The sequence below is a fragment of the Dipodomys spectabilis genome, unplaced genomic scaffold (genome assembly GCF_019054845.1).
Source record: "Dipodomys spectabilis isolate Male_0828 unplaced genomic scaffold, ASM1905484v1 ptg000119l, whole genome shotgun sequence".
Taxonomy (NCBI): Eukaryota; Metazoa; Chordata; class Mammalia; order Rodentia; family Heteromyidae; genus Dipodomys; species Dipodomys spectabilis.
The window spans coordinates 2,890,563-2,909,036 of record NW_024870796.1 but is presented as its reverse complement, the minus strand read 5'-3'; the positions used below and the strand labels follow the sequence as shown (position 1 = coordinate 2,909,036).

General features: G+C 44.9%; 1 protein-coding gene across 1 annotated transcript in view; it reads right to left on the bottom strand.

Moving 5' to 3' along the window:
- Positions 1-18,474, bottom strand: part of Fstl4 (follistatin like 4) — a 313,515-nt gene that overhangs the window by 142,740 nt on the left and 152,301 nt on the right. The window contains 1 exon segment of the mRNA XM_042689005.1: positions 1,145-1,390. Within this exon segment, the coding sequence (XP_042544939.1) occupies positions 1,145-1,390 (246 nt within the window).

Here is an 18,474-nt window from a genome sequence, read left to right as displayed (position 1 = left end):
TGGGGAACATTTGTCCTCGGCTCATTGTGGCCTCATTTGCATAATGCGTCTCATGATTCTGAAGCACCTCGGCATTAGCATCATGAGCACAGCCATGAAAGTGTCCGGGACAATTCCCGTCACAGGCTAAATGTGCATTTGCGGAGCCAGTGCTTCCAAGGCCACAGAGGGAGGGAGGGAGGGAGGGAGGGAGGGAGGGAAGGAGGGAGGGAAGGAGGGAAGAGCCTGGCACACTATAGGGGTGCAGGTGATCCTGCGTAGAGGCAGTGGAGACTAACGAAACCTCTGCTGAACTACTTGGCACACCTGTGTGTCTTGTGTCACATACACACTCAGAGCCCCTCACAGCTCAAGCTCTGCGGACAGGCCGCTCTTTGAAGCCTTCTCCTTCCTTTCCTGGTCCAACTCAAGCAGGTTTATGACCTGATACAGCCCCAGGGCAGCTCTCCCATCTCCAGAGACCCCCGTTGCAGCCTGGGCGGGTGAGGCTGCACCCATCTGCCCACATTCTGCTTCCACCTTCTCCGCCATTTGCGTCCTGATAATACTCGGGCATGGCTACTTTGGGATGAAGAATATTTCTATGGGTTCCGGTGGCTTGCATTATTGACTGGGGTCGTGCCAACGTGGGACCAGGCGTTCTACCTTACATGGGTGTGCAGCTGTGGCTTATTACTGAGCACTTTCCTAGCCCCCCGCACCGAGGTTAGGTGCTAAGACGATATGAGTGAACAGAATGGAGCCCTGGTCTGCTAGCCGTGCCTGGTCATGCTCAGGGCCGTTCTGAGTGGGCAAGGGTGTGGAAGTCTTTCCCATCCTCAACCTCTCCAGGACAGAGCTTGAGTCCCGCCACACTGGAGACCACCATGCTGGTGTCTGCCCAGTATGGCTTCCTGCTCCACGCTGGGTGGACATGGCCTCTAGGTCGGGTCATGCATAGCGCCTTGTTATCTGCTCTCTAGGAGGGCTGCTCCAAGAGCGTGAGATACAGACAGTTTATAGACGTGAGATGCAGACAGGAATGCCATTGTTGCCGACACCCAGCACCCAGCTCATTGGCTGGAAGGACACTAGAACATTCATCACAAGACCCACCCCCCCCCCAAAAAGAAAACCCCGATAGCTCAAGGAGCCATCTCCCTACCTCGGAGGAAGCAGTCCTTGCTGTGGACGGTGACCAGCCTCTTGCCCAGCAGGCAGGCGGCGCGGTGGAGCTCACAGTGGTTCTCGTACAGTCTCCCGTCTGAGCCACACACCGGCATGTAGCGGGGTCTGCACACCTCCTGGCAGCGGCACTCGGGCTGCCCCGTCTTCGGGCTGAGCACGCACCGACTCCCACGGCTGCAGAGTGTCTTCCCGCAGGAGCCTGGCAGCTGGTGGGTGGAAAGCCCTGGAGACACACAGAAAACATGGGGGGTCAGCTGCAGGAGGAGCTTCCTACGTGGCTCTTTCAGATCCTGAGCCAGGAGAGGTGCCATCTTTCTGTGAGCCCAAGGCCCACCTGGGCTGGAGTGTGGGGGTTCAGAGTGTTTGACAGAGTTCTCAGCCTCTTCCAGAGGCACTCTTGGTACTGAGGAGGACATCTGGCTGTCCACAGCTCAGGGCCCTAATGGCTCAGTCACTCTGAGCATCCCTGACCACAGTACCTGCCCATCCTGGGATCCATAGGCAGGATACAAAAGAAAAGCCAATTATTTCTTAGCTTATTCTACCTTCTTCTAGTTGATCGATAAAAAAATATCTAGCATCCAGTACTCCTTATGTGGTGCCTTGTGGCAGAGGTCAGAGAGCATGTTACCATTGCTCCCCCCCGTCCTCCCCCCACCCCCCCAGACACTGCCTGGATGAGAAGCGCATTGAAGTGGATGGCTCTTAGAGTTGCTCATTATCAACCCTCCCCTCCCTTCCTCATTCTTGCTTTTCCTTTGGCTTGGAATGACTTCGGGCCAGGAGAATCCCGAGGCTGAACAAGCCATGACTCTGTCTTGTTCTGACTTGGGGATTCAGTAAGGTGATGGATGCCAAACATGCAGGTGTAACTCTCATTAGGGACAGAATGGGACAAGGGCCATGAGATTAGGCCGGGCAAAGAGCTCTGGGAACCGAGGACAGGGAGCTACCTTTTGGCGTCATGAATGAAATGAGCAGGGTAAAGGAGGGAAGGGTCCATTTTGCTGTAGGCAGAGAGTGGAAGGGCTCTCTCTGAGACGAATCTGCAGGTCTCAAGGAGATGGGAGGGGAGGGAGGGAGAGCTTGGTGTAGAACAGGGCTAGGAAGCAGGGTGTGGTCTGAGGGGACTGGGGGTTGATGCTGTGGGTGTGGAAAGCCCCTCCAGAGTCTCAAGTGCAGGTTAGGTGGGGAAAGCCTGCGTAGGGAGGCCCGAGGTTGACCTTTTCTCCTTGGGGAGACCATAGTTGGCCATGTCACTCGAGAGAGAGGCGGAGACACCAGTAGCCTTCCCTTCCCTGTTTCCCCTATCTTTTCCAGTACACTGCTATAGCTGTGGACAAGAAGGCTGAGATGTTGAGAGAGGCAGCTGCCACACTGTTTGGGGGTGTTGCCCTGTACATGACCCCTCCCCCAAGACTCTTGGGACAGAGCCCAGAGCTGACACCCCAGAGGAGAGAGGGGCTGGCTGGAAGGCATCTGTACCCAATACCACACTCCATGGTGGGAGCCCAGGGAAGCCCAGGATCGCCACGCACCATGAATGAAAACAGAGGGAAAGTTGAGAATTACAGAAGAGTTCTATCAACATACAGATGATTAAAACATGAATGTAAACATCAGGGCCACCGAAGTCTTTGCTTGAAGTGTAAATCAATCACCTTCCACATATTCAGCAAGACAGAAAAGACCCTAGGGCCAAGTCTCCCCCCCCCCCCCCCCCATCCTTTAGGCCCAGCTCCTGTTGCTTGGGATGAAAACATCTAAAGTAGAGGTGGGAGGGAGGGGGTTTTGGGGGTGGGGGGAAAGAATAAGACTCCTTGTCTTGTGTTTTTTGTTAAGTCTGTTTTTCATCATTATAGATTTGAAAGGGGAAAAAAAATATCAGTTATCGGCAGATTAACTGCTTGCTCCAATAACTCATTTAAATTCCCCAGGCCTTGGCAAGCTAGGAAATATTGACTTTTTCTTGAATCATAATAAACTCAGAAGGTCGGCACAGCTCTGTGTAGTGTAAGGGTGCAGATCCTGAGTAGGCTGTGCCAGTCTCTTTATCCACTCTGCTAACTGTCTGGGTGTCAGCGTGGAGGCTCCCTGTGGAGGCTGCCCAGGGGTAGGTGGAAAGGGAAGGGAGAGGAAGGCACCGTCTGGGCCTGGGAGGCTTTGGGTTGGGGCACCCACTGGGCAGCTTCTGCTGCTTGATTTTACTTCAGAGTACCTTTGATTAGCATGGTTCTCCTTGAAAAATGGGTTATTCTAGAAAGATCTGGTGGCTATGAGCAGAAACTAACGTGGCTCTAAAAATAACAGCCTTCGTTTCTTTCCCACAACAAGGTGGGGACACGAAGTGTTGCCACTGGGTCATTTTATAAACTTCCTTGTCCAAGGAGGATGGGAATCCTCTAATGGGCTCACCACAACAGCCTATGTCTTTGGGCCTCTGGCCTTTCAGCCTCTGCCATGCAGTTTTTGCTTTAGCTATGTTGATCCCTCCCTATCGACCCCATCGGCTTTCTCCCTCTGGCAATTCAGCTTCAACTTGACCCAGGGGTGGATTTCCTCTTTGAGGGTATCTGCCCTGAACTCTGGTCTCAGGGAGGTCTCATAGATGCTAAGCCTGGGGTCTCATGTGGTTCTAAGGCACTCAGGTTTTAAGCACCACCATGGTTTTAAGAGCTGACCTTGATGACGACTTAGTGCTGCTATTTAGGGCCAGTTCGGGACTGGCCTGGGGAGAGGGGTGGGGGCCGCTTAGAATTACCAGCTAGCCAGGCAGGCACAGTATAGGCAGCAGAGTTCCCCTACTAGTAACTCCTTTGTGTCCAGAGTGTAAGGGAACACCTCTGAGGACTGGTGCTGCGCGGGGTACATCCAATGCCCACGTTGATTAGCTTGCAGGTGATATTCCCCTCTCCCTGCCCATGGCATTCCTGTCGGTCAAGGCTAAGAAAACATTTGTGCCCACCTGTGGCCACTGAAGACTTCAAGACCATTCAGGTCGCCTCTGTCGTGGAAATTGGCCGCTGGCAAATGTTTAATTCCTAATTATTTGCAATTAAGACAAAAGTAGCTTTACAGCCCTGGGTATTCTTGCCCTTTGCACAGGCTATTGACAGTTAGGGCCCTGTGGAAAGTTAAGAGGACCAGGCCGGGGCAGGCATGAGAGGAGTGTTGGTCTGCTGCCGGCCCCGGAGTTGCTGACCACGAGGCGGTTTCCTCATTAAACCAGCCCCTCGTTGCCACTTCCTTCTTGTCATTAAGGCAGAATGAATTCCCCACTCCTATCAGGATGACGATAAAACGGTAATGGGAAAAGTAACCATGTGAGACCACCAGGCAACTGCCTACAGTATTTATGAAGACAACCGTGATGCATGAAAAAGATAGAACGTGCTTAATTTATAGTCATAAAGGAAGTCGTTTACCCAGGTTAAAAACTGATCATCTTGCCAAATAAGCTGCTTTGCAACACTAATTAAATTTACGGAACATGGGTAGGAGTGGGAATTGTTCCATTAAAGGGATGGCGGCGGGCGCAACAAGTCCATTTGTGCCAGTTGGTATGAAAGGCTCGGGCTGTGATTCAGACTAGGAGTGGGGGGATGTAGGCACGTCACTGGCTTTGGCAGCCATGAGCTCTGGCCGTTTTGGCCCGGGTGTGGTGTACCTATGCGAAAGGCAAAGCCTGGGCCCCAGCAGAGGGTGTTGGAGGAGGATGAATCCTGACAAAGGACCTAGAGAGAGAACCTGGGGTCTCTATTCACTAGCAGCAGGAAGTCTGCGGCCTGCTTTCTCATCACCCTTCACACTCCCATAGGAAGTGGAGCTATTTGACTTCCACACCGGCTCAGTTCCTTGGAATAAGGTCAACCTATGAGTGCTTCTCTCTCAAGAGATCATGCTCCAAATGACCTGAGGATGCCTATAGTGGGAATGTTTTCCCTCCCTATCGCACCCCCCCCCCCCAAGACTCAGGTAGAAACTCTATCATCATTGTAATAGTACTAAGAGGCAGCGTTTCTAAGAGGTGGCTAGGTGATGAATGGATGAATGTTGTGATCACAAGTGAATTAGGGGACCCTGGTCGATGGGAGAGGTGGGCTGACTGCCTCTCCTGCCCACTGGCTTTGCTGCCACGTCATGCCAAGCTCTGACGCCACGCTCTGGGACTTCCTGGCCTCCAACCGTGAGCTAAATAAACACACTTGGTCTGTGGGACAATGGGGTAGCAGCAGAAAACGGATCAAGACGAGGGGAAATCCATTAGCTTTTCTGCTTTGGGGAGCCAACTGCCTGCTGGCACGTTTTGCCCAGGGCCACTTTTCTGTGTCTAGATTGTACCTCCAGTTGGCGGCGGGGGGGGGGCTGGGGGGGTGACGATGACCCCACTTTTCCCCTGTCCAGGCTCCCGGAGCTGCTGCTGGAGGGACAGCCCAGGTCTTCTCCCGAGGGCTGCCAGCACCCGCACAAAGGACCTGGAGGTGGAACCCCACAACCAGGCGGCTGGTGGGAGCGAGAGCAGTGCTCCCCGGGTGCTGACCAGGGGCAGCTGCCACGCCCTCCCGATGTCCTGGGTGCTGCCTCAGTGTCATCCATGGTGGAGCAGGCGCTAGAGGCCTGGGTGCCAACTGCCGAGGAGTGCCAGGGTGACCTCTTTACACAGCCTGAGTGCTCAACTCTCCAGAAACACCCAGGCCAACCTATCCATCTGCCCGGGCCAGGGCTCCACGGATCTTGGTGAACAGGTGCCAAGCCTTCTTTTCCCTCTTAGTGGAAGAGGAAGCTCATGCTGGCCCACCCCACAGATGGTGCTCAGGAGTGAATGAGATCAGTCATGGAAAGGGCTTGGTGTGCAGCGACTTCCCAATCTTGCCCTTCTGTATGACTATGACACTGAATACCGGGGAACTGAGGCCCGTGTGATGTGGCCACTGTCTTCAGAAGACCAGCCTTAACGGAGAGGTAGACATGATTGTTTTATCTTTTTTTTTTTTTTTGCCAGTCCTGGGGCTTAAACTCAGAGCCTGGGCACTGTCTCTGAGCTTCTTTTGCTCGAGGCTAGCACTCTACCACTTGAGCCACAGCATCACTTCCAGCTTTTTCTGTGTATGTGGTACTGAGGAATCGAACCCAGAGCTTCATGCACACTAGGCAGGCACTCTACCACTGAGCCACTTTCCCACCCAAAGGTGGACATATTTGGATTGAAAGTACTGATTGGTTGCTGGAGACAGACTGAAAATATCAAGACTTCCCACTTGCCTGAGGAAATGGCCACCCCAGTGGTTTTTCCTACCCTGGAGATCCATCCACTGTCCAGCTTGCCAAGGTGGGGTAGTGAGATCACCAGCATGCAGGACAAAGTGACTAGCACTGACCAATCTCAGCACAGCACAGGCTCTGCCGGTTCTAATTGGCACCTAAGGGCCTTGTCTGGCAGTTGCCAGGACTCTGGTCTTGCCAGGGAGAACCTAGAGCTCCGCTTCCAGCCTTGACATCACATGCGTGTGTCAGGGTCCCTTCCCACAGTCAGTCCAAATGCTTTCCTCCCTTTTGAACCCTTCATGTGGTTTCTACCAGCCACCTCTTTCTCTGTGGTGTTGGAGGACAGGGAAGTTCCCCCCTTCCCCCCCCCCCCCCCCCGCCCTGCCAACCCAGGCCTCATCAGTCTATTTCATTCCAGCAAAGGAGCTCCCAGGACCTAACCTGGGCTCCTTCCTGCCACACTGAGCACCCTCTTCATAAAGTAATATGGCGGCGGGGGGGGGGGGGGGGGAGATATCCTTGCTCTTTGGCTTCTCAACCAGAAGAACAGATCTTAGGGGTAGGTAGCCATTGAACTCTACACCTACTTAGAGCTCCAGTGCTTGTCACCAGGCCTCCGTAATCTTAGGGCCAAGAACAGGCTGGACTTCTTGCTTGGCACAGGGCCTGGCACAGAGCACAAGGCCAAGTGAGGGAAAGAATCTGATAAAGGCTGTTTAGAGAGATCCAAGGAATCAGGAGCAAACTTTTGGGGGTGGAACTTATGGCTTCCCACCTGTTAGAGTGGCATTCTATCATTTGAGCCATATATTTTGATTGGGTCTTGTGGATTTTTTTTTTTTTCCACCAGGGCTGGTCTCTGATCTTGTTTCTCCTACCTCTACCACCAAGCCTGGCCCAGAAATGCACGGCTTTGAAAGAACAGACATAGACACAGTGGCAGATTGAGAGCCGATTGCAAAAAGCACCGGCGAGGGAGGGTGGGAGATTAGAGCCTAGAGATCTGCTGGGCGAGTCTCTGTCACATATCAGCCTTAGTATCCTTGCTGGTGACACTAGAAATCTGTACAGAAATCCCTTGGGGTTTTTAAAAAAAAAAATCTCCTATCTGTGAATGTCGGATGTATAACAGAGCCAGTGTTTTAACTTGGATGTCTTTTGGCTATAATAACACTACCCCAAATCTTTTTCTTTCTCCATCTATTTGCCCTATCACGTTATCTCAACTGGCTTTTGAAGGGTTGGGAAGAAAAGCTGCATAAAAAATGCAGAGTACATAGGCGTTTTGCCCTTGGGAGTGTTTCTTTTACAAAATGGCTTTGTTTTAGAGCGCTTCCTCTAAATATATTCCTCTCCCCAAGTTCCTTTCTTTTGCCCAAAGCCTCTCTGGCTTCCATCTGTCTTATGTGCTGCCACCAGGTCCTCTCATTTTCCCTCCAGGTACCACGCTCCCTTGTCACTCTCTCTGGCTCCTTGGGGCTCCCTCCGACTCGGAGCTGAGGAGACCAGATGTTGCCGCATCCCTGTGGGTCATCACTGTCTCGATGATGCTCTCGTACGCGGGCTATCTTTCCAGCATCCCCACCAATGCATGATGGAAGGTCATGACACGTCAGGCTGCCTCCGATGATTCCTGGCATTACTGTGGAGTCACTAGGCAGGAGCCTCTGTGATGTCACCTGTCACTCTATCCCTGGAGATGCAGGAGCCCAGAAGGGAATGCTACACTCTTCCAGGGCCCTGCAGCTGCTCAGGTCCAATACCTTGCCTTGTCTATTACAGCACTTGTCGGAGATGTGTCAGATCGCAATGTACTTCTCCTCCTGGATTGTACTTTTAGAGAAATAATTAGGAGTTCCATTGAAATATCTAATATGAGTACATTCACATACAAATGATTATTTTCTAATCAATACGGTGTCAATCTCTCCTCTCCAAGATCTTTCCTTTTCTCCCAGTGGGAGCCTTAAAAATATGTTCGAGCTAAGAGCAAGATGAAGCACAGTAATAATATCGAATAGATAATTTCATTTCTTCTGTCCTCAGATCCAGTCCTCTGGCTCAGGGCGCAGGTGGGCCGAGGTTCCTGCAGGGAGGTTGGCTTGATCGGCTTAATGCGTAAGCTGAGGCTGCTCTTCCCCTGAGAACAGAGGAGCCTGTGGAGACCAGGGAAGAAGAGGCTTCCTCCATGGAGGCCCGTAATAACCTGCCCACTTCTGCAGGGGGCTTCAGCATCAACCATCACCTGCCAGCCCTTGTTTTGAGATCACTGCTACCTTACGGCACTTCAGTATCTGAACTTAAGCCAATGATCAGGGAACAACAACAAAAACAAAAAACATAACCACATTTATCATGAAGTCTTGCCTTCAGAAAGAGGAAGGAGACTCAAGAGCTGCGGGAGAAGGTGGATGACTTAATATAGTGACAATAAGATGTCAAAACGCCGAGAGAATCTAGTTCAGCTCTCAATGGTGGATTTTTTTTTTTTTTTTGAGTAAAAACAGAAATATAACGAATGGTCATTACTGAGACCCAAATTAGTGGCTCCCAAGTTCAAGTAGAAGTTCTATCTCAAAATCCAGATCAAAAGTAGAAAAGAAGAGTCTTAAATTACAGTAGTCTTACACATGGAATTGGAACCCCTTTTTACAACTACTCAAAGATAATTAAAAAAAAACCAGCAATCTTTCCAAGTAAAGACTTTAAAAAGGAGCAGAAGAAAACTCCTTAACTATGTCATCTAAACTGGCCAATCACTAAGGACTTTCAAATTCAAATCAGGAGCCAGATAGGGACCTTGGTTACATCTTCATTATTCTGTCGGAAATATACTAAGCCAAGAAGACAAAACGGTCATTAACTCTTGGAAAAGAAAGACAACTAACAGTTCCCTCTTTCTGCTGATTATGTATCTGTATATGTACATAAGCAAGAGACACTAAGTGAAAAAATTAAATCATGAGAATTATGATGAAGTAGTTGGACAAATGATAAATGTGTCAACATTAATCATTCTTCTCTACATTCACAATAAATGATTAGAAATGAAAAAGGGGAGGAGAACAGTCCACTCACAATAACTGTACAAACCATAAAATATTTATGAATAAATTTGACAAGTAAGCCGTGAACCTATATGAAAGAGACTATAAAATCTTATTGAAGGTCATAAAATAAGATCTGAACAAATGCAAAGACATTTCTTATTCTCTAGTGGAAAGACAGCACCATAAATTTATAAATTTAATGTAATCCTTCTGGAATTGTTTAGAGTGATCTTAACAAGTTCATTTGAAAGAACCAGTGTGCTCAGATAACCAAGAAAAACAAGCTAAAAAAAAGAGAGATGTTCCTTACCAGTATTGAAACACCAAACCAAAAAGTTGCCATGATAAAGATCAATATGATCTTGAATAGAAACAGCCAAATCAGTGATAGAGATATGGCCATAACAACAGAAAACAAGGATCCAGAAATAAATCCTAAGGTATAAGAAGATTCTATGCATGACCAGGGTGGTGCATAGATACATTCCAATGGGAGAAAGAGTATTACTTGTTAAATGAGGTTGAAGTGGCTGATCATTAGCTAGCAATAAAATAAACCTGGGACCCTATTTTCACACTATATCAAATTCAAATAACTATATTTATTATTAAATAATGAGATAAAAAATAACATATTTAGCCGGGTGCCAGTGGTTCATGCCTGTAATCCTAGCTACTCAGGAGGCTGAGATCTGAGGATTGCAGTTCAAAGCCAGCCTGGGCAGGAAAGTCCATGAGACTCTTATCTCCAATAAACCACCAGAAAACTGGAAGTAGTGCTGTGGCTCAAGTGGTAGAGACACTAGAGCTGAAGAGCTGAGGGACAGCACCGTGGCCCTGAGTTCAAGCCCCATGACCGACAAAAAAAATAATAACAACATACTTGTGGGTGTGTAACATAACACAATGAACAATTATATAGTCACTCATCCATTTATAACAAAAGAATAATTACATGTGTTTTGCATTTTCCCACTTGTCTCTCTCTAATCCTGCTCCCTAATGTCCACTTAGAGATAAATATTATCCAGAATTTGTGTTTGTCTGCTTCTGCTTTTCTTTGCAGTCTTATCTTACCTTTGCATTTCTGTGTAACGTCGTAACGTTTATTTTCCATGCTTCTGGCTGTGTATAAATGGACTGTATTCACGTACTCCCATGGGATTCAGTTTCTTTGCTCTGATTCCATGTTGTGTTTTATTCACATCTTTGAAGACACAGGTACTTCATTCATTTCCACCTACAGCGCCCACTGGATGCATTCACCTATTAACTAGTCTTCATTATTACATCTGTTTTTCTCATTTGTCTCCTTTCCTTATTTTGGCTGGAATATGATGTAGCTCTTCTCTTTTCCCTTCCTACACTTAAATGTATTTAGTTATGCTTGTCGAAAATCTTTATTTTGTTCTAATTTGATTTACTTAACTTTGAGACAGGATCTCACCACATTATCCCAGGTTAGCCTCAAACTCATTATATTCTTGTTTCAGTCTTATGAGTGCTGGGATTACAGGTATGTGCCATTATACCCAACTGTCTGTCTGTCTATCTGTATGTATGCACTTGGTGCTAGGGTCAAACTTGGAGCTAGGGGAACACTCTTACCACTGAACACATCCCCCAGCCCCTTTATTTTCATTTTAAACAGATATTTATGTTGTCTAGTTAACTTTGTGTTCACAGATTTGTTTCTATTTTCTTCTTTTTTTTTTATAAAGATTTTTATATTGTAAAAATACTATACAGAGGGTTACAGTTACATGAGCAAGGTAATGAGTACACTTCCTCTTGAACATTGTTACCCCCTCCATTGTTTTCTCCCTACCATCCCCTCCCTCCCTACCTTCCCCGAGGTTCTTTTTTTTTTACTGTGATTAAATAATTTCCGGAATTTCACATTATTGTGGAATAATGATGCTCATTTAAAGTCACAAGTTCATTCTAACTTTCCTGGAGCAAATTGTCTATCACAGTCTGTAACATATAACGGTGTTCTCTTCTTTTTTTTTTTTTTTAGGTCGCCAATTTCCTCATGTTACAAATTCTTGTTCTATTTAAATATTTCTTATTGCTTTCACCATAGGTGAACCTCTTAGCTTCAGTTTGTGTAATTTCCTTAGATTCATCTTCCAGATTCTGGATTACTTCTTCAGCTTATCTGCTACACTCCTGCTCTACTGAGTTTTAAATTTTGAACTTTTGCTTCTTGAACTTCTATCCAATCTTATACAAAGATACAGTAATTGAAAATTTATATAATCTCTTGACTTTCAATTGTATTTTCTTCATTTTAAAAGTAAGCATATTTGTGGTTGTAATCCTAGCTACTCAGGAGGCTGAGATCTGACAATTACAGTTCAAAGCCATCCCAGGCAGGAAAGTCTGAGAGACTCTTAGCTCCAACTATTTGGCAAAAAGCCAGAAGTGGAGCTGTGACTCAAGTGGTAAACTGCTAGCCTTGAGCACAACAGTTCAGGAACAGCGCCCGGGCCCTGAGTTCAAGCCCTAGGCAAGGCACATACAAAAATCTAAGCACATATATATATATATATATATATATATATATATATATATGTTTTTTTAAAATTATTATTACTGTGAAAATACCATACAAAATTACATGGGCAAGATAGTGAGTACATTTCTTATCAAGCATTATTGCCTCCTCCTTTGTTTTCCCATACCATCCCTTCCCCTCTCCACCCCCATCCCCCACACCTGCCAAAGTTGTAAAGTTCGTTTTTCGACATAACGTCTTGTACATCTCATTGTTGAAATGGGTCCACCTATAACCCTATTTAAACAGTGTTTTTTCCCTTTCCCTCCACAAATTAAGTATATATTTTATATCCTGTGTATGTTTGTTTTTAATAGATTACATTTTTTTATGCCTCTTCATGCTGTTTTGATTTTTTATTTAAACTTGCATTTCCTGAAAATTTTCTCTCTCTTTTTTTTTTTTGAGATGTGATTTGAAAATGAAGACTTCTTGTTTGTGCCAGGTACTCAAGGGCTCTTCCCATTCTTTGTTAAACTAAAAAAAATTATATTTGAGTTAAAAAAAACAACTACTCAGGTAGTTTGTATATGAGCTAAAATTCCTTGTGGAGACCAGCATATGGTTACAATTTATCAAGGGACTTCCTCTAATTGGTGTCATTATTTGAGACGAGTATATTTTCTCTCAGTTCCTTAGGAATATGTAGATTTCTTCCGTATTCACCCTTAATATAGAGATGAAACCCTGTATATGGGAGGGAAATTTCTAAATAAGTGTTTCAAGACTCCACCTTGAAGGAACCTTGGTCCCCTGTGTCACACAGAGGGTATCCGAAGCAAAAGTAAAGTCCTCTAGTTTAGCAAAACCCTCAAGATGGAGTTCAGTTTCCCAGCTGCCTCACTTCTTCTCTGAGTTCCTGATTTCACTTGTTTTGTTTTTTTTTTAGGGCTTATCAGCGCATTAAAAAACTTGAAAAATATTTACCTGCCATATTGCCAGAGGCAAAAAAAATCAGACTATGATTTAAAAAAAAAATAGGGCCTGTCTGTTAGCAAGTACCATGGGAGAAGTAGAGAACATGCTATTTCCAACGCAACCTAGAGAGAGATGTGTGCAGGTACTGGGGTGCTGCCTGGGGGGGAAGCGGGCAGGAGAAGGGCAGACCATCTATGGAAATTGCCTGGAGCCCACCTGCATGCTGAAAGCAAATCTAAACTTTCCTATCATAGTAACAATAAAGAAAAGTCTATGGTACACAGTGAGAGAGGAGACGCAGACACATTTGTCACCGGTAGCCTATGCCACCATCCTACAGCTGTAAAATCCTGCATGAGGCAGGGGCTCTTGGCACGAACACTGCCTTCAACACACAGATGTGGCCAGTGACCAATATAGGAACGGTGACTGACCCATTTTGACCACATCTAGTAAGAGAAATCAAAGGCTTAAGTAGAGTTTGAGGGGCCTTCTGAGTAGGCCATGCCATGCTCTATCTACGTAGCCCAGTAATGGCGTCCCTGGCCTAAATGCTATCTGATTGCTAGTTCCATGCTGACCAGGACAGACCTCTTCTGGTTGGTATTGCTGTCTGAAGCAACAGCATTGGAAAGTGGGTCTTGAATGAGATCTCTCTGTGTTCAGGGCTAGTGCTCTACCACTTGAGCCACAGCACCACTTCTGGCTTTTTCTGAGTAGTTTTCTGAGTCTCATAGACTTTCCTGCCCAGATGGCTTCGAACCCTGATTCTCAGATCTCAGCCTCCTGAGTAGCTAGGATGATAGGCATGAGCCCTGCCGGTGCCTGGCGGCCTCACTTTTATCCACATATTTATATTTAAAGCCTAAAAAGTGTCCTTTTGTGACAAGCAGTGGCTCAAATCTTACAGAGGCAGAATTATACCTCAGAAATCACAAAATGCTTCCAAGCAGGTCATACTAACTCAAACAAAAATTGCCTTTGATTCATGGTAATATACTTACTATCACAACTCAAAACAGAATAGGATGACTTTTGCTTCTTTTTATTGTAAGGAGAGAAAAACCTAGTTGTGTTTATCTTTTGGAAATCATGGTGAAGCCGGGCACCGGTGGCTCACGCCTATAATATAATCCTGGCTACTCAGAAGGTTGAGATCTGAGGATTGTGGTTCAAAGCCAGCGCAGGCAGGAAAATCCATGGAACTCTTGTCTCAAATTAACCACCAGAAAACTGGAAGTAGAGCCAAGTGGTAGAGTGCTAGTCTTGAGTGAAAAAGCTCAGGGACAGTGCCCAGGCCCTGAGTTGAAGCCCCACGACTGACAAAAAATAAAATAATAATAAAAAGGAAGGTAGAAGTCATGAGCGTGACCAAATGGGGGTCAAGGCCATCACAAGGAAGTAGGAGGAGGATCCGCCTGATTTCGGGTAGGTAGCTGCAATGTGTGGCAGCAAAGTAGGATTAGTGTCCACATAAAGAAGGTGGCTGAACGGGGCTAGAACCTGATGTGGGTCAGGAGATGGTTCTGCATACCCGGGGAAGCTTTGGGCAATACATACCTGCACTGTGGGTCATGGAGGCTAGTCTTCTCTCTGAAAAGGGGAACTACACATATAATAAGCATGAATACTGTGGGTTCAACTGGCACTGGAGGTTGTGTTGGCCAGACTGGTCACTGTGACAGCAGACATGACACAGACAATTTAAAAGGAGGAGACATTTTGTTTATAGTTTCAGTCCATCATGAGATGTGTGTGTAGGGGGAAGGGGTTGGCAGAGCAGTTCATCTCCTGGCAGACCGGAAGTTGAACAGAGTGAGAATAGGAAGTGGGCAGGAGAAGATACAGTCCAGAAGGACACAACCCCCAGTGACTTTCTTTCTCCAGCCAAGTGACACCTTCTGTAGGTCTACCTCCTCCCAGGACTCTACTTACAGTTTAATAGTGTATTTATAGTAAATGGATTAAGCCATTTAATTACATCAGAGCCCTTAGGGTCTGATTATCTCTGGCCACTCAGAAGTGTGTATCACCAACCACTCCTAGGCCTTTCTCCGTCCAGTCAAGATGACAATCAAGATCAACCATCATAGAGGTATTGATGGAAGTTCATAGTTTTAGGATATACATGCACGAATAGGCATAAACACTTTAAAAATTACTGTTCTCTGAGAAGAGATAAGCAGTAGAAAACCTCAAGTGACCAGGAGCATATTTAACTCTCTAGTCTTAGAGTCTAAAACAATTTACCATGAAAGGAAACAGAGATTCTTCAAAGAAATGGCTTATTCCATGGAGGGGCAAGAAAAGAAGAGCCTGGGACATCTTGTTCCGGGAAGTTGGCACTTGAAGAATAATGTTGTGCATCAAAGGACAAGACAGGGAGTTTGAAGAAAGTCCTACTGGTCAAATCTGGGACATTTTGAGTATGAAAATAATGAGAGTAACAGAGAATGGCTTTCCCTGCTGGCTTTAAATAAAGTGAATAATTGAGGAAGAGAGAAAACTTTTTTTTTCCCCCACTAGAATTTCAATGAGCAAATGGAGATGAAATGATGGACTTAGAAAACTTTCACTTGGAAACTATGATAGTACTAATTAATTCAGGTAAAATGGACCAATGCATGCTAAAACAGTAGCAGGTGAGAGGAAGAGGATAACAGAATTATTTATACAGCTTCAAAGTATACCTTCACAAAACATGTGTTCACTTTAAAGGAAAATATGGCAAGTTTGGAGTAGAAAAAGCTATTAACCATACTCAGGTGACCAGAGTGTTAGCACTGCCAGTGATGGCCCAGGTTATCATTTTCTATCTGATGGCACACAGGGAAAAGAGTATATAATCACTTCTGTCCTATTCCTGACGAGAGCCGTAACCTCAGTGAGCTCACGAGGAGACATCTGAGAAACTCCAATTCAGGAACGGTACTGAAATGCTGGCCTGTAATCTTAAAACATGTGAAGGCCATGAGGGTCAAGGAAAGTCTCTGAAGTGTGCTGAGGCTAGGAGAGAACTAAAGGCCTCGGGTGCTCTGGTTTGAATCCTCTTTCTCTAAAGGATATATTAGGACAACTTGAATGGGACCGGGTACCAGTGATTCATCCTTCTGATCTATGCTTTCTGAGAAGCTGGGGTTACAGGCATTGCCATGTCTGGCTGTTGAAATAGAGTTTTAAATGGACTTGAATAAAAGTTGACTGATTACAGGGGGGGAAAAGGCATCAATAAATTCAGTGACAGGTCAACAATGATTGTTGTTGTTGTTTTTTTTAAGCCTAGAGAGTCAAAAGGATTAAGTAACAACAAAACAAAAAAACAGCTCATGAGAGGAGTGTGGGATAGTCTGAACAGGACTAAAGGATGCGTAACTGGATTTTCAGGAGAAAAAGACAGAAGAAGACAGGAGAAGAAATGTTTTAAAAGGTATTTCCTAAAATTTTGTAAAACTGATGGAAGGAATCAACCCAATATCCAAGGCCAGTAAGCCCCAAGCAAGATAAATACGAAGGAAACTGCAAAGGCAGAATGCCATTTGACCACTGAGAACCAAGGGTAACAAGAAGCACAGTAAGGAGCAGGAGATCAAAAAAGAGCTATTATCTTCAAGACAACACCAATAAGGATGTCCCATTTCTCATCAGAAACCATGAAAGACAAAGGGCAGTGAACTAAGCTTCTATCTCAAAAAGAAAGAAAAAGAAGACTACCAAAATGGAGTCAAAGAAAGAAAAAAGGCAGAAAAGAAGTCACCAAATTGAAAAACAATAAAGGAAATCAGCCAGCGTTAAGAAAAAAAAAAAGAACCCCATCTAGTAAGTCTGATCGGAGAAAAACAAAAAGTTAGAAATCACTGGTATCAAGAGTATCAAAAGCAGGTACCATAGACATGAAAAATTCATAGATGATGTTATCAACTTTATGTCAATAAATTTGACAAATTAAAATGCAAAACCTTATATAAAATGCAACTTAGATAACTAGTTCAAAATGATTATGGATTAGAAGATTCAATACATTGAAGACATCAATTCACCCTAATTATATTTAGAGATTTAATAATACAGATTTAATCATCGCAATCATGATAATCACCCAACTTTGAAAATAAAACCTGACATGCTAATTCTAAAATTTACATGAAAATGCTTGTGGAAATGTGAAAACAAACTTTGTCTAGAATATATAAAACAATCTTAAAAAATAATAACATTCAGAGAACCAATGCCAACATAAATCAGGAGTTACTCTAAGGGACAGGACTTGAATAAGGTACTTGAATAAGGAGAGAGATCAACAGGGGTGTTTAAAAGTAGATTTATTTGTATAGTTAATGAGGTTTTAAAAGCTCGGTTTGATACAACTGACAAACAATAAATCATATAAGGTGTATACTTTGAGGTATACGTGTACACCTGTGAAAGTATAATCCAGGTAAAAAGCATCTTGCGCATAGTCTCATGTTCCTTTGGTCCCTTCCTTCTGTTTCTCCCACTCAGAATTCATCTGTCTTTTGTCATTAGATAGCAGTTTAGGTTTTCCATAGTTTTATATAAATAGCATAAAATAATAGAGACTTTCCCTGTCTGGCTTATTTTGCTCAGCACAATTAGGAGATTCATTTATGTGGCTGGGTAAATAAATAGATCTTAGCATCATTAAAGTTTGCCATGTATTACTTGGTTTTTCTTGGTGAGTAGTATTCTACTTTATAGATATACCACAGTTTATTCATTCAGCTGTTAAGGATTATTTGAAATGTTTTTTTAATAGCTTACAAGTACAAATAAAGTTGCTATGAACACTCATGTACAAGAATATATACAGATTTATGCTTCAGTTTCTCCTGGATAAATACTTAGGAGTAGAATGGCTGATCATATCATAGATGTGTTTACTTTTGTAAAAACTATTTTTAGTACAACTTGGTGGGGGGAGTGTAGTCGTGGAGATGGGAGGGCAGGGATGGGAAGGGAAAAACAAAGGGAGGAGGCAACAATGCTTGATAAGAAATGTACTCATTACCTTGCCCATGTAATTGTAACCCCTCTGTACTGTATTTTCACAATAAAAAAACATTAACAAAAACACCCACTGTTTTTAGGATCTTTAGTTTCGGAATGTGTTTACTTTTTAAGAAACTTCCCAACTGTTTTCCACAGTGGTTTTGCTCTATCGAATTCACTTTGGCAGTGGATGAATGTTCTGATTCCCCTATAGTCCTTCCAACACTAGCTGCTAGATTTTAGCCATTTTAGTAGGTATATAGTAACATGTCATTATGGGGTGTGTGTGTGTGTGTGTGTGTGTGTGTGTGTGTGTGTGTGTGTGTGTGTGTGTGTGTGTGTGTGTGTGTGTGTGTGTGTGTGTGTGTGTGTGTGTGTGTGTGTGTGTGTGTGTGTGTGTGTGTGTGTGTGTGTGTGTGTGTGTGTGTGTGTGTGTGTGTGTGTGTGTGTGTGCGCATGCGTGCATGACCACTGGGCCTTGAATTCGGGGTGTATTTTTGGCATTTC